Source organism: Oncorhynchus keta, chromosome 26 (assembly GCF_023373465.1).
Source record: "Oncorhynchus keta strain PuntledgeMale-10-30-2019 chromosome 26, Oket_V2, whole genome shotgun sequence".
NCBI lineage: Eukaryota > Metazoa > Chordata > Actinopteri > Salmoniformes > Salmonidae > Oncorhynchus > Oncorhynchus keta.
In genome coordinates this window covers 18,405,555-18,427,384 of record NC_068446.1, presented here as the reverse complement: position 1 = coordinate 18,427,384, position 21,830 = coordinate 18,405,555, and the positions used below count along the sequence as shown (strand labels likewise).

At 43.4% G+C, this 21,830-nt stretch overlaps 1 protein-coding gene across 4 annotated transcripts in view; it reads right to left on the bottom strand.

Annotated features, from left to right (window-relative positions):
* clocka (clock circadian regulator a) overlaps window positions 1–21,830 on the bottom strand; it is a 60,321-nt gene that overhangs the window by 6,739 nt on the left and 31,752 nt on the right. For all 4 annotated transcript variants that reach the window (XM_035737190.2, XM_035737188.2, XM_035737191.2 and 1 more), the window contains 17 exons: window positions 17,339–17,401; window positions 17,060–17,208; window positions 15,205–15,296; window positions 13,506–13,595; window positions 13,215–13,335; window positions 11,537–11,650; window positions 11,269–11,387; window positions 11,028–11,110; window positions 10,561–10,667; window positions 7,070–7,217; window positions 6,849–6,930; window positions 1,890–2,034; window positions 1,688–1,782; window positions 1,312–1,593; window positions 1,054–1,212; window positions 448–863; window positions 45–291 (listed from right to left, as the gene is read on the bottom strand). In XM_035737190.2, coding sequence (XP_035593083.1) covers window positions 45–291; window positions 448–863; window positions 1,054–1,212; window positions 1,312–1,593; window positions 1,688–1,782; window positions 1,890–2,034; window positions 6,849–6,930; window positions 7,070–7,217; window positions 10,561–10,667; window positions 11,028–11,110; window positions 11,269–11,387; window positions 11,537–11,650; window positions 13,215–13,335; window positions 13,506–13,595; window positions 15,205–15,296; window positions 17,060–17,208; window positions 17,339–17,401 — 2,512 coding nt within the window. The remainder of the gene's footprint in view (window positions 1–44; window positions 292–447; window positions 864–1,053; window positions 1,213–1,311; window positions 1,594–1,687; window positions 1,783–1,889; window positions 2,035–6,848; window positions 6,931–7,069; window positions 7,218–10,560; window positions 10,668–11,027; window positions 11,111–11,268; window positions 11,388–11,536; window positions 11,651–13,214; window positions 13,336–13,505; window positions 13,596–15,204; window positions 15,297–17,059; window positions 17,209–17,338; window positions 17,402–21,830) is intronic.

The window sequence follows — 21,830 nt, the reverse complement described above, 5'->3', positions numbered from 1 at the left end:
TTTGATCTACCTCTACAGACAGTGCTCCCTATTGGTCACCTCACCTGGAGGAACTGGGTTTGTTGCTGGGCCTGTCCATGCTGTGTGGCTAAGGCCTGAGACTGCGCCTGCGTCTGCTGCTCCTGCTGCTGAGGCTGCTGCTGGGCGATACTGATTGTCTGAGTTTGGCCCTGCTGAGGAGCGAACGCTGTCACCACCTGGCCCATGAACATGGTCGTAGGGACCATGACCGCTCCACACGCCATCGGACCAGTCACCAGCTTAGTCAGCAACTGAGAGCCAGCTGGGAACCTGAGAGAGATGAGGGAGAGAGGGTGGCAATAAATGAGCAACATAAGAACCACACACAAAAAATGTATGCAAATCCCTTGGGTAATCAATATAGTTCTCAGCAACAATCAGCTGCTGAGTGAGAGGAGCATAAACCCTGTTGATGGCATCATGTACCTGATCTGTCCCGAGCGGTCCTGGGCAAAGGTTGCCACAGTAGCAGTGTTGTTGCTGCTGTTCTGGGCCAAGCTGTTGGCTATCTGGACCACATTGGCCTGGTTGGGCTGAGAGATCATCATGGTGTTGTAGAGGGAGGCCGGCAGGGCACTCTGCTGGGGCGGCAGAGAGTGAGTCGACCTCACAGAAGACTGTGAGAGGACAGAGCTGGTGTCTTGTAGCAGGTTCTGTTGAGGCTGGGCCTGCTGCTGAGGTTGCCGTTGAACCGTGTGCTGCTGCTGAGTACTGCCCTGCAGGTTGCCTGCAGACACCACCTGACCCTGCATGTTGAGAGCGCCACCTGGCTGCATGGTGGTCCCCTGGGCCGGCTGCACAGAGCTCAGGCTCAGCCCACCTGCACCCTGTTGGAGGAACATCTGCACCAGAGAAAATACCACATGGTAAGACTCTTCTTACATAGAAAAACACAGGCATAATGACACATGCATGCATCCACAGAAATGTAAGCAGACATTTTGGTTCAAGTACCCTTTCCCAGCTCTACATAAGAGGGCCATGGTCAATATAGTGCTGTTCCCGAGACAGACAGCAGGGGGCAGTGCTAACCTGTAGGCCCTGGCCCTGCACCTTCTGGAGCTCCTCCTGGATCTGCCTGAGCTCTTGCTGCTGCCTCTGGATGTTGGCCTCAATCCTCCTGGTCCTCTGCTCCAGCTGATCCTTCAGGTGCTGCATGGCATCCAGCTGGGTGGAGAACTGTACCATGGGCTAGCAAAGATGAAAAATAAGGGATGTTTTTGTGGATGGCTCATTATTATTGAACATTTCTGTCACTGCGAAATTACAGTCCTGCGAGAGATTTCTCACCTGGACACTGGGCTGGATCTGCAGCTGCTGCTGTTGTGGCGGTTGCTGCTCTGGTGGCGGTTGCTGCTGCTGTTGTGGTGGTGGTTGCTGCTGTTGTGGTGGTGGTGGTTGCTGTTGTTGTGGTGGTGGTTGCTGCTGTTGTGGTGGTGGTGGTTGCTGCTGTTGCTGTTGTGGTTGCGGTTGCTGCTGCCTCTGCTGTTGCTGTTGATGATGTTGTTGTGAAACAATGGACGGGGCCATGTTCTGCCCTGTATTCTGGGTGTGCTGGGAGCTCATTGATTGCTGTTGGAGACAAACACAGGAACTACATTATGAACCAGATTACTATCAAAAATAAAGATACGGTGACCGCAAGCGGAAGAAAGCCCACACTGACCTGACTGCTGACGGACGACCTTCGCTGTGATGTCATCTCAATAGCAGAGACGGACTGGCATCCTGGTGTACCTCTGTCTGTCTTTAGCTTAGGTGCTGAGGAGGAAAAAACAAACAACTTACTCTTAGGATCAAAGTAGCTCTCAGAAAGGATGTGACCATAGACAAGATGGATGTAGTGATGTCATGTGGTCAGTGCTTACAGGCTGGATTGGAGACGGCGGTGTGAGACGAGGACTTGCGGGAGCTGCGTGAGGAGGTGGAGGGCGTGCGGCTGCGGTCAAATCGCTCCAGGGCCTCCTTCAGGCTGGAGGTGTTGAGCTGGTGTTGAGACTCAGAACCAGAGTCCTGAGATTGGAGAGAGCAGAGAGAGAACAGTCAGACTCACTACTACAACTCCCAAACGTTGTTAGGAGACTTTGGAAATACATCCCTCCTTCATCGCATGAGGTAATCACTGATCTAACACAGTTCGATAGGTGAAAACAAAATGTTTTTATATAGTTTTTCCATTTGCACATTTAGCTCACATAATATAATTTAAAAGTATGCATTACTGTGTCTGTAATAAATAACACATTTGGCAAAAACAAATGTAGACATTAATAAATGCATTTCCATAGCTACAACAGTGGTGTACCAAGATGGAGACACGGTGGATTCAACACAGCGCCCCCTAACAGTCATATAGTGAATATATAAATCATTGTTCACAACCTCTCCAGCAGTAGGAGTTGATGACTTCACACAGCACACTTGAGCTGTCCAAAGCAAAATGAAGTGCCAATCAATCTACTCTGAGCGTATTTATTTTAGGGAAAGCGATTTACAAAAGTACACCTTCAATAGTGAACATTCTAGCAATATGCTGGCTAGCGTTGACAGTATGCAAAAAGAAAGCTACAAAAAGACACTAGCATTCATCTTGCTAGCCTACTGTAGCCATTTTGATCTCTCTTTTGGAGCGTTTGTCTTAAAGGGACAGCGTCCTATTTTCAAATCTTCTCAAAATGACATAGTTTAGAAACAAATGAATGCAATGCAATTCTAAAGAATAGAGTAATGACATGCATTGCTAAATTATGACACAGCTTTTAAATACATATCATAATAACCAAATATAGGCAATTAACAGCTGAATATAGAGAGAAAGCATGGCAAACTTTAGGCCAATGTATTTAAGAACCAAACCATGTCCGGGCCAGTATAAATTATTTTTGGGACACTCAATTTTTGGCCAACTTGGCAGAACATGGCCCTATCCATATTTTAACAACAAAAACAGCAACATCATCAACAGCAGAGAATGCCAAGAGTGTGCAAAGCTGTCATCAAGGCAAAGTGTGGCTACTTTGAAGAATCTCAAAATGTAAACTCAGCAAAAAAAGACATGTCCTCTCACTGTCAACTGTGTTTATTTTCAGCAAACTTAACATGTGTAAATATTTGTACGGACATAACGAGATTAAACAACTGAGACATAAACTGAACAAGTCCCACAGAAATGTGACTAACAGAAATGGAATAACGTGTCCCTGAACAAGGGGGGGGGGGGTCAAAATCAAAAGTAACAGTCAGTATCTGGTGTGGCCACCAGCTGCATTAAGTACTGCAGTGCATCTCCTCCTCATAGACTGCACCAGATTTGCCAGTACTTGCTGTGAGATGTTACCCCACTCTTCCACCAAGGTACCTGCAAGTTCCTGGACATTCCTGGGGGGAATGGCACTAGCCCTCACCCTCCGATCCAACAGGTCCCAGATGTGATCAATGGGATTGCGATCCGGGCTCTTCGCTGGCCATGGCAGAACACGTAACATTCCTGTCTTGCAGGAAATCACACAAAAAACGAGCAGTATGGCTAGTGGCATTGTCACGCTGGAGGGTCATGTCAGGATGAGCCTGCAGGAAGGGTACCACATGATGGAGGAGGATGTCTTCCCTGTAACGCATAGCGTTGAAATTGCCTGCAATGACAACAAGCTCAGTCCGATGATGCTGTGACACACCGCCCCAGACCACGATGGAGCCTCAACCTCCAAATAGGTCCCGCTCCAGAGTACAGGCCTCGGTGTACCGCTCATTCCTTCGACGATAAACGCAAATTCGACCATCACCCCTGGTGAGACAAAACCGCGACTCGTCAGTGAAGCTCACTTTTTGCCAGTCCTGTCTGGTCCAGCGACTGTGGATTTGTGCCCATAGGCGACGTTGTTGCCAGTGATGTCTGGTGAGGACCTGCCTTTACAACAGGCCTAGAAGCTCTCAGTCCAGCCTCTCTCAGCCTATTGCGGACATTCTGAGCACTGATGGAGGGACTGTGCATTCCAGGCAGTTGTTGTTGCCATCCTGTACCTGTCCCACAGGTGTGATGTTCGCATGTACCGATCCTGTAAAGGTGTTGTTACACGTGGTCTGCCACTGCGAGGACGATCAGCTTTCCGTCCTGTCTCCCTGTAGCGCTGTCTTAGGCGTCTCACAGTACGGACTTTGCAATGTATTGCCCTGGCCACATTTGCAGTCGTGATGCCTCCTTGCAGCATGCCTAAGGCACATTCACGAAGATGAGCAGGGACCCTGGGCATCTTTCTTTCTGTGTTTTTCCAGATTCAGTAGAAAGGCCTCTTTTAGTGTCCTCAGTTTTCATAACTGTGACCTTAATTGCCTATCGTCTGTAAGAAGTGTCTTAATAAAGACCATTCCACAGGTGCATGTTCATTAATTGTTTATGGTTCATTGAGTAAGCAGGGGAAACAGTGTTTAAACCCTTTACAATGCAGATCTGTGAAGTTACTTGGATTTCTACAAATTATCTTTGAAAGACAGGGTCCTGAAAAAGGGACGTTTCTTTTTTTGTTGAGTTAATAAAATATATTTAGATTTAGATATATTTAGATTTGTTTAATACTCTTTTGGTTATTACATGATTCCATATGTGTTATTTCAGAGTTTATATCTCTTCCCCATTATTCCAATGTAGAAAACAGTAAAAAAAAAAAAAAACCTTGAATGAGTAGGTGTGTGTGTGTGTGGATGCATGTACTTGTGTACGTATGTACAGTTGAAGTCGGAGGTTTACATAAACCTTAGCCAAGTACATTCAAACTCAGTTTTTCACAATTACTGACATTTCATCCTAGTAAAAATTCCATATCTTAGGTCAGTTAGGATCACCACTTTAATTTAAGAATGTGAAATGTCAGAATAATAGTAGAGAAAATCATTTATTTCAGCTTTTATTTATTTCATCACATTGCCAATGGGTCAGAAGTTTACATACACTCAATTTGTATATGTAAAATAAAACCATTTATTTGGCAGCATTGCCTTTAAATGGGTTAACTTGGGTCAAACGTTTCAGGTAGCCTTCCACAAGCTTCCCACAATAAGTTGGGTGAATTTTGGCCTATTCCTCCTGACAGAGCTAGTGTAACTGAGTCAGGTTTGTAGGCCTCCTTTTTCAGATCTGCCCAAAAATGTTCTATAGTATTGAGGTCAGGTCTTTGTGATGGCCACTCCAATACCTTGACTTTGTTGTCCTTAAGCCATTTTGCCACAACTTTGGAAGTATGCTTGGGGTCATTGTCCATCTGGAAGACCCATTTGCGACCAAGCTTTAACTTATACTTATTTTCCACCATAATTTGCAAATAAATTAATAAAAAATCCTACAATGTGATTTTCTGGATGTTTTCTTCTCATATTGTCTGTCATAGTTGAAGTGTACCTATGATAAAAACTACAGGCCTCTCTCATCGTTTTAAGTGGGAGAACTTGCACAATTGGTGGCTGACTATATACTTTTTTGCCCCACTGTATGTCGGTACAGTCGTGGCCAAAAGATTTGAGAATGACACAAATATGAATTTTCACAAAGTCTGCTGCCTCAGTTTGTATGATGGCAATTTGCATATACTCCAGAATGTTATGAAGAGTGATCAGATGAATTGCAATTAATTGCAAAGTCCCTTTTTGCCACTGAATCCCCCCAAAAACATTTCCACTGCATTTCAGCCCTGCCACAAAAGGACCAACTGACATCATGTCAGTGTCTCGTTACACAGGTGTGAGTGTTGACGAGGACAGGGCTGGAGATCACTCTGTCATGCTGATTAAGTTTGAATAACAGACTGGAAGCTTCAAAAGGAGGGTGGTGCTTGGAATCATTGTTCTTCCTCTGTCAGACATGGTTACCTGCAAGGAAACACGTGTCGTCATCATTGCTTTGCACAAAAAGGGCTTCACAGGCAAGGATATTGCTGCAAGTAAGATTGCACCTAAATCAACCATTTATCGGATCATCAACAACTTCAAGGAGAGCGGTTCAATTGTTGTGAAGAAGGCTTCAGGGCGCCCAAGAAAGTCCAGCAAGCGCCAGGACCGTCTCCTAAAGTTGATTCAGCTGCGGGATCGGGGCACCACCAGTAATGGCAGCAGGCAGGTGTGAGTGCATCTGCTGGCCTGGTGTCAAGAAGGGCAGCTAAGAAACCACTTCTTTCCAGGAAAAACATCAGGGACAGACTGATAGTCTGCAAAAGGGATTGGACTGCTGAGGACTGGTGTAAAGTAATTTTCTCTGATGAATCCCCTTTCTGATAGTTTGCCAAGAAGTTAATTGACAGCATGCCAGGGCGAATTGCAGAGGTCTTGAAAAAGAAGGGTCAACACTGCAAATATTGACTCTTTGCATCAACTTCATGTAATTGTAAATAAAAGCATTTGACACTTATGAAATGCTTGTAATTATACTTCAGTATTCCATAGTAACATCTGACAAAAATATCTAAAGACACTGAGGCAGCAAACTTTATGAAAATTAATATTTGTGTCATTCTCAAAACTTTTGGCCGCGACTGTATGTATATACATGTATACATTTTTCTTTTTATCAATCTTATTTCCTGATAGTTGCTGGTTGAAAAAACAATCTAGCATTAAAATGTACCAGAGGCCACCAAACTAGAGCTTGTAACACCCCCATCCCAGCCCGGGTGAGCCTGGTTGGCTATTTTTTACTTGGCTGGCTTCTCCATGTGCCTGTGGAAAACACCCTCATCATTAACGAAACTCAGCCCCGTCTTTATCCCCTAAACTGAATTCTGATTGCTCATGCTCAGGAGTCGGCGAGACGAGCTCTCATGTCAGTCTCATAAATGTCTCACCTTATCTACCGCAAAGATTTCTGGCGGCGGTGACTCAACAATCCCCAGCTCCCTGCGCTGTTCAGCCCTTACCTCAGCATAGCTGCAACACAACAGTGAAAGAGGGTTATGAACATCCTAACACAATGCAATACTACTGGTTATCCATAGTATGACAGACATACTTCTTGTGAAATATACGAATATACGAATATCATTATTATTGATTGGCCGATTTATACCTGACGACAGTGTGCGTGCAGACGATGAACTCGGGCCTTGAGTTCCACTGGTGGTAGGTGATGTAGTAATGAGTCTGGAGCCAGATCCACTGCTGCCCTTTGGTGAGAAACCTGTAGTAGCACGACTTCCCCTTCCCATACTGCATTACTGAAGAAGAGAGAGAGAGGAGTGAACTGATGTCACAGATATGGACATGGGACAGGAAAACAAAAACACACTCATAAAATGTGTACCCACTGTGACTATTAAAACCTACCCTAACCAGAAACCGTTTGCAACTTCCGGCGCCGACAGAGATGGCCGCCTCGCTTCGCGTTCCTAGGAAACTATGCAGTATTTTGTTTTTTTACGTGTTATTTCTTACATTGGTACCCCAGGTAATCTTAGGTTTCATTACATAGAGTCGGGAGGAACTACTGAATATAAGAGCAACGTCAACTCACCATCATTACGACCAGGAATATGACTTTCCCGAAGTGTATCCTGTGTTTTGCCCACCACCCAGGACAATGGATCGGATCCCAGCCGGCGAACCAAAACAACGTCGCCGTAAAAGGGGCAAACGAAGCGGTCTTCTGGTCAGGCTCCGGAGACGGGCACATCGCGCACCACTCCCTAGCATACTACTCGCCAATGTCCAGTCTCTTGACAACAAGGTTGATGAAATCCGAGCAAGAGTAGCATTCCAGAGAGACATCAGAGACTGTAACGTTCTTTGCCTCACGGAAACATGGCTCACTCGAGACACGCTATCGGAGTCGGTACAGTCAGCTGGTTTCTTCACGCATCGCATCGACAGAAACAAGCATCTTTCTGGTAAGAAGAGGGGCGGGGGGGTATGCCTTATGATTAACGAGACGTGGTGTGATCATAACAACATACAGGAACTCAAGTCCTTCTGTTCATTTGACTCACAATCAAATGTCGACCGCAATATCTACCTAGAGAATTCTCTTCGATTGTAATCACATCAGTATATATCCCCCCCCAAGCAGACACATCGATGGCCCTGAACTAACTTTATTTGACTCTATGTAAACTGGAAACCACATATCCTGAGGCTGCATTCATTGTAGCTGGGGATTTTAACAATGCTAATCTGAAAACAAGACTCCCTAAATTCTATCAGTATATCGATTGTGCAACCAGGGCTGGGAAAACCCTGGATCATTGTTATTCTAACTTCCGCGACGCATATAAGGCCCTCTCCTGCCCTCCTTTCGAAAAAGCTGACCACGACTCCATTTTGTTGCTCCCAGCCTTTATCCAGAGACTAAAACAGGAAGCTCCCACGCTCAGGTCTGCTCAACGCTGGTCCGACCAATCTGATTCCACGCTTCAAGACTGCGTCGATCACGTGGATTGGGATATGTTCCGCATTGCATCCAACAACAACATTGACGAATACGCTGATTAGGTGAGCGAGTTCATTAGCAAGTGCATTGGCGATGTCGTACCCACAGCAACTATTAAAACGTTCCTAAACCAGAAACCGTGGATTGATGGCAGCATTCGCGTGAAACTGAAAGCGCGAACCACTTCCTTTAACCAGGGCAAGGTGACCGGAAACATGACCGAATAAAAACAGTGTAGCTATTCCCCCCGCAAGGCAATCAAACAAGCTAAGCGTCAGTATAGAGACAAAGTAGAGTCGCAATTCAACGGCTCAGACACAAGAGATATGTGGCAGGGTCTACAGTCAATCACGGATTACAAAAAGAAAACCAGCCCCGTCGCGGACCAGGATGTCTTGCTCCCAGACAGACTAAATAACTTCTTTGCTCACTTTGAGGACAATACAGTGCCACTGACACTGCCCGCTACCAAAAACTGCGGATTCTCCTTCACTGCAGCCGACGTGAGTAAAACATTTAAACGTGTTAACCCTCGCAAGGCTGCAGGCCCAGACGGCATCCCCAGCCGCGTCCTCAGAGCATGCGCAGACCAGCTGGCTGGTGTGTTTACGGACATATTCAATCAATCCTTATGCCAGTTTGCTGTCCCCACATGCTTCAAGAGGGCCACCATTGTTCCTGTTCCCAAGAAAGTTAAGGTAACAGAGCTAAACGACTACCGCCCCATAGTACTCATTTCTGTCATCATGAAGTGCTTTGAGAGACTAGTCAAGGACCATATCACCTCAACCTTACACCCTAGACCCACTTCAATTTGCTTACCGCCCCAATAGATTCACAGACGATGCAATTGCCATCGCACTGCACTGTTCTATCCCACCTGGACAAGAGGAATACCTACGTAAGAATGCTGTTCATTGACAATAGCTCAGCATTCAACACCATAGTACCCTCCAAGCTCATCATTAAGCTCAAGGCCCTGGGTCTGAACCCGCCATGTGCAACTGGGTCCTGGACTTCCTGACGGGCCGCACCCAGGTGGTGAAGGTAGTAAACAACATCTCCACTTCGCTGATCCTCAACACGGGAGCCCCATAAGGGTGCGTGCTCAGCCCCCTCCTGTACTTCCCGTTCACCCATGACTGCATTGCCACGCACGCCTCCAACACCTCCTCTCACTCAACATCAACAAAACAAAGGAGCTGATCGTGGACTTGAGGAAACACGCCCCGATCCACATCGACGGGACCGCATTGGAGAAGATGGAAAGCTTCAAGTTCCTTGGCGTACACATCACTGACGATCTGAAAGGGTCCACTCACATAGACATTGTGGTGAAGAAGGCGCAACAGCGCTTCTTCAACCTCAGGATGCTAAAGGAATTTGGCTTGGCACCTAAAACCCTCACATATTTTAATAGATACACAAATGAGAGCATCCTGTCGGGCTATATCACTGCCTGGTACGGCAACTGCATCGCCCGCAACCGCAGGGCTCTCCAGAGGGTGGTGCAGTCTTCCCACCGTGTCACTGGGGGCAAACTACCTGCCCTCCAGGACACCTACAGCACCCAATGTCACAGGAAGGCCAAAAACATCATCAAGGACAACCACGTGAGCCACTGCCTGTTCACCCCTCTATCATCAAGAAGGCTAGGTCAGTACAGGTACATCAAAACTGGGAACAAGAGACTCAAAAAAAAGCTTCTATCTGAAGGCCATCAGACTGTTAAATAACCATCACTAGCTGGCTTCCACTTGGTTACGCAACCCTGCACCTTAGAGGCTGCTGCCCTATATACACAGACATGGAATCACTGCCCACTTTAATAATGAAACACTAGTCACTTTAATAATGTTTAATTAAATGTTTACATACTGCTTTACTAATCTCATATGTATATAATGTATGCTATTTTACTGTATTTTAGTCAATGCCACTCCGAAATTGCTCATTCTAATAATTATATATTTCTTAATTCCATTATTTTACTTTTAGATTTGTGTGTATTGTTGGATACAACTGCACTGTTTGAGCTAGGAACACAAGCATTTTGCTACAACATCTGCTAAATATGTGTATGTGACCAATACAATTTGATTTGAAATACACAAATGTGACAGAAATGTACTTACAGTGTTCGTGGCATTTGGCCAGTGACTCCAGGTCATCCACGTGGTAGTAGTCATAACCAGATGTACCCAGAACCTCAAACGGCAGGTAACCTATTATGGGCGGAGCCCTGGGGAGGTAACAATGTCATTAAATGAGAGCACAACCCATTCAAAGACAATAATATACAGTTTAAAGTAGTTATAATAACACGTCAAAAACACACAAAACAATGCATTACCCTCTGGACCTGGTATCTACAGAGGACAGTATAATAAAGGTTTTCAGTGGCAGTGAAACACTATGTACTCTTTCTAGTGTTGTTGCTCAAAAACAGTTGCGACTGACTGGCCCAGAGAGAACACAGCAGCCAGCTAATTGGATTTGAGATGAACCTAACACTCTAGTTTCAAACAGGTAGAGGCTAACTCACTCGAACATGACATAGGCAAGTAAACACACAGACATGGCCATAGACAGCACACATTACCTGTGGTCCAAGAAGAGGAACTTCCATTCTAAGCTGTGTCTGGAGGTGAATTCTTCATTGGGTTCTTCCACAGTGCACATCTCCTGTGGGTGAGTGAGGAAAAACTAGATGTTTACTTCTTATACAAAGGAAATAATTTACAAGGCTGTCACTTAGGAAACTTTACAGTACAGCATTTGACATACCTGGTTACCTAGCTACCGACATATGCAGTCTGTGATATACTGTATAAGTGTCTTACCTTAATAAACTGTGGTTTAGCTAATCTCACAGTTGCTATGAAACAGACGCGGTCCTCAAAAGCGGGCCGGAGTGAACGCTGGATCACCCCTTCCAAGCCGTTTCGAGTTGAATTAGGTACTTTGGGAGAAAGGGAAAATAAAGAGTGGGACAGACCAAAAGGCAACAGTGACTAAGTGCATTTATGGTCACAAACTAAATACAGAGCAACTACTTGTGTACACATTCCAAGTCTATTTTCCCATAAATCAATATAAAATAAAACGTACCATTATTCAGGGCCTTGAAGTTTCCGATGAACTTGACGTACTCGTACACAGGGGGAGCTTTAGGGTCAATCGTCCCTCTGAGCATGTGGCAACAGAATTCTAACTGGTTTTTAGCTGAAAACAAATTAATTATACAATAAAACAGTACAAATAAACTCATGGATACATCTAACTCTAAAAAAAATATCTGCTTATGCTGTGGCCAAAGAAACTTGACTACTTTAGCTAATATGGTGACAGCGATATAGGCTGTGTGTAGCGGTTATGATCTGGTTTGGCTTGGAAATATTTTTTTTACGCCTGGTAACATATAGCTGATGTGCATTGAAGTCCACAAACAAAGAGAAAAAGTGAGAGGAAGAGAGCGTATGGTTGCGAGAAGGAATACAACGTGGCTGCTCTTAAAGTGAACTGTGTTTACATGTGATCAGGAGTGTATACATTCTGCCGATTCAGTTTAAAAACATTTCTTAAATTGGCAGCAAGCGGAATGAGCAGAATTAAACATACCTCAATTTGTCTAATAGAAACTCTCGTTTGCAACTGTTGGACTAACAATTACACTCTAGATCAGCTAGATGCAAGCAAGAGTGTGCAAGGCGGTATTGAATGTGTCACTATCTGTCCGTGTGTTACTGTCTGTCACCTAAAAATATCTCTACCTGTATGCACCTACGTAAACTTTGATTCACAGGTCGAATTGCTGCAAATAAACTACTACTAAAGGGCACCAATAAGAAGAAGAGACTTGCATGGGCCAAGAAACACGAGCAATGGACATTAGACCGGTGGAAATCTGTCCTTTGGTCTGCTGAGTCCAAATTTTATATTTTAGGTTCCAACTGCTGTGTCTTTGTGAGACACAGAGTAGGTGAACGGGATTAACTCCGCATGTGTGGTTCCAACCTTGAAGCATGGAGGAGGAGGTGTGATGGTGTGGGTATGCTTTTTCTGGGGACACAGTCTGTGATTTATATAGAATTCAAGGCACACTTAACCAGCATGGCTACCACAGCATTTTGCAACAATATGCCATCTGGTTTGCACTTAGTGGGACTATCATTTGTTTTTCAACAGAACAATGACCCAAAATGACCCACACCTCCAGGCTGTGTAAGAGTTATTTGATCAAGAAGGAGAGTGATGGAGTGCTGCATCAGATGACCTGGCCTCCACAATCACCTGACCTCAACCCAATTGAGATGGTTTGGGATGAGTTGGACAGCAGAGTGAAGGAAAAGCTGCCAAGTAGTGCTGAAGGTATGTGGGAACTCCTTCATCCTCCCTCTTCATAAACGGCACCGACCGCCACTGATATGCACATACATTTATACTGACTCTACACACACGCACACCCACTCACATGCAAGCTACAGCCACTCTGTTTATCTTATATCCTGTTGCTTAGTCACCTTACTCCTATACATACAGTATCTAGCTCCATCAAACCTGTATCCCTACACATTGTAAATATGGTATTGGAGCTGACCCTATATATAGTATGCTTACTTACTTATTGTGTTCTTCATATTTCTTATGTGTTTTTTCTAGTATTACATTGTTATTGATTATTGCATTGTTGAGTTTTGAAATGCTAGAAAGGCATTTAACTGCACTTGTGCATGTGACATTAAAACTTGAAACTGAAAAAAAACACTAAAACAGCTCCAGTACTTACTCTTGAGATACTCAGGCGTTAGCGTCTCGCCCTCCAGTATGTGAGACGACAGGGCTTTATACACGTCTGAATGTTCCCCCAGGGGCAGGAAGTTCAATAGGTTCTGATCCACCAGGTCAGACTGAAACACACACACGGATGTCAACCTAAGTCATGTATGTCAACCTTGGTCATGTATGTCAACTGTCGTCATGCATGTCAACCGTCGTCACGCATGTCAACCTTTAGTAATGCATAACAACAACCGTACATAGGCATTAAGTAATGTGTATGGACAGAATTAATACTCACAGGAAGATGTTCCAGTAGAGATGTAACACTCTCTGAGACATAGATTATGTTCCCATCAGTCATAATTGCTAGGAAGAAGCCGTCTAACGCCTAGCAGATACAAAACAGTTATTAAAGCACCATCTACCTGCAGTATAGAGTATTACTAAGTAAACTATGTAGAAAAAATTGTACCATTGCGGTTAACTTTAAACTTGAATAGTCCTTGGTGTGTTAAACCAATCAACAATGACGTCCAAAAAAGGAAGGGTGGTTTGCATACAAGCATTTATACAAATATTCCTTCGTTTTTTTTTTTTACCTATACAGTGGACCTGTTTTAACCCACACACTTTTTTCTCTTGCTTACACAGCAGACAGGGGGAAAAAATTTCACACAGACGTTTCATTGTCAACCTTCTTCAGTAAACTATGAACAAAAACATGTTCAGAATGTTGTTACTGCTGCTTGACATCCTTTTTGACTGACATACTTTATTTGTACACTGAACAAAAATATAAAATGCAACATGTAGTGTTGGTCCCATGTTTCATGAGCTGAAATAAAAGATCCTAGAACTGTTCCATACGCACAAAAAGCGTATTTCTCTCAAATTTGGTGCACAAATTTGTTTACATCTCTGTCAGTGAGCATATCTCCTTTGCCAAGATAATCCATCCACCTGACAGATGTGGCATATCAAGAAGCTGATTAAACAGCACGATCATTACACAGGTGCACCTTATACTGGGAACAATAAAAGGCCACTCGAAAAATGTACAGTTTTGTCACACAATTCCACAGATGTTTCAAGTTGAGGGAGCGAGCAATTGGCATGCTGACTGCAGGAATGTCCACCAGAGTAGTTGCCAGAGAATTTAATGTTCATATCTCTACCATAAGCCGCCTCCAACGTTGTTTTAGAGAATTTGGCAGTACATCCAACCGGCCTCACAACCGCAGACCATGTGTATGGTGTCGTGTGGGTGAGTGGTTTGCTGATGTCAACATTGTGAACAGAGTGCCCCATGGTGGAGGTGGGGTTATGGTATGGACAGGCATAAGCTAGGGACAACAAACACAATGGCATTTTATCAATGGCAATTTGAATGCACAGAGGTACAGTGACGAGATTCTGGAGGCCCATTGTTGTGCCATTCATCTGCCACCATCACCTCATGTTTCAGCGTGATAATGCACAGCCCCATGTCACAAGGATCTGTACACAATTCCTGGAATGTCCCAGTTCTTCCACGGCCTGCATACTCGCCAGACATGTCACCCATTGAGCGTGTGTGGGATGATCTGGATCGACGTGTACGACACCGTGTTCCAGTTCCTGCCAATATCCAGCAACTTCGCACCGCCATTGAAGAGGAGTGGGACAACATTCCACAGGCTGCAATCAACAGCCTGATTAACTCTATGTGAAGGAGATGTCATGCTGCATGATGAAAATGGTGGTCACATCAGATACTGACTGGTTTTCTGATCCACGCCCCTACCTTTTTAAGGGATGCATATCTGTATTCCCAGTCATGTGAAATCCATAGATTAGGGCCTAATGAATTTATTTCAATTAACTGATTTCCTTATATGAGCTGTAAATCAATATAATCTTCACAATTGTTGCATTTATATTTTTGTTCAGTATAGATCCTACTTCGTGAAAGGATGTGCAATCTACTGCACTTTGAGTGTGTTGACTGCCACTCTCACCTCCAGCATCAGCTGTGTGAACTCTTCATTACTAAGAAAAGGAGGTTTCCAGTCCTGTCGGATCTCACTTGACTCTGACTGCGCAGCGATTTCTGACAGGGAGAGACACAGATTGAGTAATTCACATCAGTGATTCCCCTGACAGCTTGGTTAATACTAGGGGTTGGAACCGGTTCAGGGAACAGTCCCGAAAACTGGACAAAAATGTTTTTCCGAAGAACAGAACCAGAACCGAGAACGAAAGTGATGTATCCATGATCTGAATCTGCACGTTTCATCACAATATTGTTTTGCACGTTCGTTTTAGAACAGACGCCCAGATGAGCATTCATCTCTATGCAGTCTTAACAGGTGGGGATGACGATCTCGTCTAAAGTGCATTACTGTGCCGATGGCATTTCAAAAGGAGGCAAATAATTAGTAGGACATTTTTTGTCATCATTGTAATGTCGCCAGATTGACTTTAGATGTAGCATAACTTTAGCTAGCTCGCTACGATTGAGGGGAGGGCACCGACATTTTAGCCAGCTTAAAGTTAGCATTGCTAGATATTTCTGACCAACTTTGCAGGCTCATGCCAACATTGCCATTTCTATAAAGTAAACTTGATGACATCATAATGCCAATGTTGTTTTCTACAAATTATTTGTCTACTTTTAGCAATGTCATCGTATTTCCAGGCCACTATAGTGTAATTTTGACGAAACAGTCATTAGCCCCCGTTCAGGAAGACTAAGCAATTAACCATCAGTCGGATATCAATATGCTGCAGCATCTGTAGAACCTTGATAGCAATGGCAATGGCAATGGCGCGACCAAGTGACGGAGGTGCAACCCATGAATACTGTTCCGGAACAGAACCATTATTTTAAAAGCATGGGAACTGTTCTCCAGTCCCACGCAAAACACAACAAAGCGCCCATGCAAAGAAACTTATTCTAGTGTCTGTCTGCCTACCAGCTGAAAATCTTTGCCAGTGTGTGTAAACTACCGGCCCCTCCCCCTCCTTCTAAAGCATGCATAGTCTACTGTAGTTACGGACGTTACAGCCGTGATTTAGAAATTAGGGAGAAAGATTTTTAATTACAGAACAACTAATTAACTTTTTTCACATGCGATTTAAGGATACTATAGTTACAGCATTATGTTTCACATTGGATTTATTAACTACAAAAAAGTTATTTTAATTTTAATTCTGGTGCTTCTCTGCACACACAAGCTTGTTAGCTAGCTAGCTCTGGTCTAGCTCTTGACAACTCTAGATGGCATTATGAGTGTAATGTAATCGAACTGAGAGTCATGATCAAGGGCTAGCTCTGGTCCACCGTCAGTTAAGCCAAATCTCTGAAGTTCAAAGATATTCAAAGTTCCTTCATAGAAGCCGCTCCTCCGTAGGTATAATTATGTGGGCTTAATTCAGATATTATACGTCATAATTACAAGATGCCCAGCACTTCATGCCCAGCGCTCTCCTCACCCGCCAAATTTCAGTCGCATGTTGCACCCTACACTACACTTGTCTGTCCAATGTATGCACATTGCTTGCCCGCTCCATAGCAAGCTGCTCTATCCATTTGTGAAGTGATTTATTGTCAAACTAAATGTAAAAAAAAAAAAATCTAAAATCTGAGGTTTAAAAAGGAACAATATAAACAGTTCATTTTTTGGTGTTCGAACCAGTTCAGATCTTTATTTTGCTGGTCGGAACAGTGGAATGGAATTTAAAAAAAAATAAGATTCTGTTCAGAACAAAACTAATGGAAAATAATTTTGGTTCCCTGGTTAAAACACTGAAATGTTCGTATTTTTCCAGACATGTTGATGTCCAAGGGCTAGAAGGAGGAGAGGTCCATACCTTTATGCTTGCGCAGGAAATCGATGCTCTTCTGTAAGATGGTAGACTTGTCCATCTTCCGAGTGTTGCCTGGCAACATGGTAGCCAGCTCCTTGATGAGGACATTGAACTGGTCTCTGCGCTTCTTCTCAGACTTGTTACGGGATACTCTGGAGGGTTGGACATGAGAAAGATAAGAATACACGTACTAAGATGCTAACAAAAACAACACAATGATCAAACTAAGCCTTTGTTCAGAGTTCCCTTTAATGGAGTGCTTGAGCTTTATTAAGACCTCACCGTTTTGCTTTGTCCTTTTCATCTTCTTCCATTAACCCATCAAAGATACTGCTTGCGTCATCCCTGCAAAACAAACAACCAACCAACCGGTCAAACAAGATCCTACAATCCTAAACCTCTACTCAATAAAGACCAGCCAATCACATACCACGGCCCCAAAACAATTTAAAATCCATTTATTTAAACTAACTTTGCATTTACTTACACTTAAATAATGTCAGAGGAATAATATAAGCATTTATTCAATTACAGACCAGAACAAAAAAAAACTTGACAATGGCATTCCAAAATAATTATTTTGGGCCAAATATAAGAGGTGCAGATATCATTGGCCAGACTGCTACCTCAGCCCAAGCAGTAGAGGGCAGTGCCAGGCTCAGTCTATATTTAGACAGAGACTTGTGCTCTTTGACTCAGCTGGTATTGAGGAACAATGTCCGGGGATGTGACTCATTTGCCTTGGAAGGGAGAACCTTTCGCTTACTCAGCCGACTAAGACTGATATCACTAAAGTACGTCAAATAGTCATTATTAGGACCTTGACAAGTAGCATTGGCAATGTTCTGCCTGCAGTTAGAAAATATTCATAAGTACAGTGTGTCAGCATGGATGAGACCTATTGAAGCCTATGGTGCTCTGTATTCGTGCCAATATGCATGTAGCTGTGTATTCGTGCCAATATGCATGTAGCTGTGTATACGTGCCAATATGCATGTAGCTGTGTATTCGTGCCAATATGCATGTAGCTGTGTATACGTGCCAATATGCATGTAGCTGTGTATTCGTGCCAATATGCATGTAGCTGTGTATTCGTGCCAATATGCATGTAGCTGTGTATTCGTGCCAATATGCATGTAGCTGTGTATACGTGCCAATATGCATGTAGCTGTGTATTCGTGCCAATATGCATGTAGCTGTGTATTCATGCCAATATGCATGTAGCTGTGTATTCGTGCCAATATGCATGTAGCTGTGTATACGTGCCAATATGCATGTAGCTGTATATTCGTGCCAATATGCATGTAGCTGTGTATACGTGCCAATATGCATGTAGCTGTGTATACGTGCCAATATGCATGTAGCTGTGTATACGCGCCAATATGCATGTAGCTGTGTATACGCGCCAATATGCATTGAGCTGTGTATACGCGCCAATATGCATGTAGCTGTGTATACGCGCCAATATGCATGTAGCTGTGTATACGTGCCAATATGCATGTAGCTGTGTATACGTGCCAATATGCATGTAGCTGTGTATTCGTGCCAATATGCATGTAGCTGTGTATTCGTGCCAATATGCATGTAGCTGTGTATACGTGCCAATATGCATGTAGCTGTGTATTCGTGCCAATATGCATGTAGCTGTGTATACGTGCCAATATGCATGTAGCTGTGTATACGTACCAATATGCATGTAGCTGTGTATACGTGCCAATATGCATGTAGCTGTGCGTGTGTGTACATGCAGTAAATGTTAATATGTACACCTCCAAGAAAATATTTTAAAGTGCTTGACTGTCTGTCTACATGCATAGCATGCGTGGATATGGTCCATATGAGGGGTCACTGTGCTCCACAGTCCTTCCAGCCAGTACCATAAAGGTTTATTGGCCAACCTGAGTCACTTCTGAGGTATATTGTCACTCCACACTTCCTCCCATTCAACAATCATTCATTAAACCACTGACCAAGATTCCTTGGAGGGGGAAAATCATACTAATGCAAATGCGTAATGATCTAAGCCTGTGCCATTCTGCGGAATGAGGTACACTGGCATGCTTTCTGTATGTGTGCATCTGTCCCAATATTTGCCCTTATGCGTTTTGGTGCATGCTGTGTGAGTATGAGATTAATGTTTTATGTGAGTGTGTGTGTTTTTAACCCCAGAATTGCTACGATCAAATCAGCTTCAAATTACACTCACCAAAGATATTTTTAGATGAAGCCATTAACATCAACAATGTAGAAACCTGATGGTTTCATATCAAAACAACAAATGCTGCAATAAAGATACAGTAAAAACAAGCACACATCCACTGACAGATAAGTACAGCCAGGCTCTGCTCTCATATGAGAATGAATGGGACTCCGAAGAAATGCGAACTGATATTTACTTTCCAACTTGCTGGAGGCATCAAATCAATAACAAATTGCCCATAAAGATGCCACATGAATAAATGAAACTCCACCCATAGTGCACTATTAAATTAGGCCACCTAAAGCTGGCAGTGTTTTATTGTGGTGCCATGTAAAACGTGAGGATTGTGTATTTAAGCTGGTGTTAATAGTGTGTGGCCAGCTCTAACCTCTGCCTTACAGGAGGCGGAGCTTCAGAGGACCGTGTGGCAGCAAAACACTATTCTCCTCTGAAACCAAGGGACAATGAGTAAGATAAGTAAGGATGCTCACAAAAATCCTACTTACAAACACAACCACCGTCAAAATACTTGAGACAAACTATCAACATACCTTTCACAATCTAACGACAGACTTTTGACAAGAGGTATTTTTATAGCAGTTGTGCTGGTCTTTGTGTTTTCGATCCTCACAAATCCTTAACATTTATTTCTTTAAGTAGCAGCCAAAGAGGGTCAAAGTGTGAATAGATTTTCAAGTAGATTTAAGTCAAAACTGTAACTCGACCACTCAGGAACATTCACTGTCTTCTTGGTAAGCAACGCCAGCGTAGATTTGGCCTTGTGTTTTAGGTTATTGTCCTGCTGAAAGGTGAATTAATCTCCCAGTGTCTGTTGGAAAGCAGACTAAACCAGGTTTTCTTCTAAGATTTTGCCTGTGCTTAGCTCCATTCCGTTTATTTTTTCTATTCTGAAAAACTCCCCAGTCCTTAATGACTACAAGCATCCCCACCACTATGTTTGAAAATGTGGAGAGTGGTACTCAGTAATGCATTGTAATGGATTTGCCCCAAACTGAACACTTATTCAGGACAAAAAGTTAATAGCTTTGCCAGTATTTGCAGTATTACTTTAGTGTCTTGTTGCAAACAGGATGCATGATTTTTTATTCTGTACAGGTGTCATGACCTCAGCGTGTTATTTTTTATAAATAAATATAAACATTTCAAAAGACATTATGGGCTTATTGTTAGTAGGCCAGTGACAAAAACATCTAAATGTAATCCGTTTTAAATGCAGGCTGTTACACAACAAAATGTGACAAAAGTAAAGGGATGTGAATTCTTTCTGAAGACACTGTATTTAACAAGGCAAGTTCATTAAGAACCATTTCTCATTTACCAATGACAACCTGGCAAGGTATAGTATATCCCTGCCTGGTGGGACAGTATACCAGGGTTGGGGTCCATTTGGAATATCTGAATTTAATTCATTTCAAACAATGAATTTCAATTGGACACATCTCATAGGAAGCAGAATTTGAAATTAATTTTCATTTTAAGGAAGTATCATTTGAATTCAAAGCAAATCAAATCAATTCAACTGAGACGTGAAACATGAGAGTCTCATTCATTCGAAAACATCTTCTATCAAAAGGATATGCCTCTTAAATAATGCAAACACTCAAGAGTCGATATTCACGTAATAATAAAGAATTCCCCTCAACCACAACTTCACGAAAACAAACATTCCTTGCCATTGACCCCAGTGTAAAAGAGCCAACTTCATCATCCATTTTTAGCTATACAGAAATAACAAAGCATGACGAAAAGCTGCTGTGTTGTTCAATGTAGATGTTACCAGATAAAAAATCCCAACCCTACGGTTTGCAATGCTCCCACATAGGGAAATAGAGCCTGCGAGAAGAGCCCTGTGGGTTTAGGCTTTTCAGCGTGGGAGAGTGGGAAATGTGGGGAAGCCGGTGTCCGAGTAGGCTAAACGTAGCTATGTGTGTGGAAAACAGCACAGGTAAGACATTTATCTTGTTTAGTATAGTTTGTAACTCCACTCACTACTTTATTTTTTTTTTACCCTTATTTTACCAGGTAAGTTGACTGAGAACACATTCTCATTTACAGCAACATACCTTTCCTGATATCTAAACACATTAAGTCGAATTATTAGACAACCCACATGACAGTAGAGGGGGAGTTCAGTGGTGCCCAATAGAGAGGCCCCTCCCTTGCATAAGACGGGGCACACACACACACACACACACACACACACACACACACACACACACACACACACACACACACACACACACACACACACACACACACACACACACACACACACACACACACACTGGGGGAAGAGAGAAAAAAAAACACAACCCACTCAAAATGGAGCAGGGCTGAGTGGTATACTAATCCTGGGGTTAAGGCGGGAGATCCCGTGCTGGTAGGATACAGGGACACTTCCGCTGTCACTCAGCTAGCCAGCCAGTTAAAACAGCTGCCGAGCCAGAGTCCACCCACACACAGGTCAGTCACACACACCTAAAGGTCCACCAAAATGTTGCTTGAAATCACCATGGGGACTCTGTGCAGCCAAGGTGAAGTACAGATGAAAAT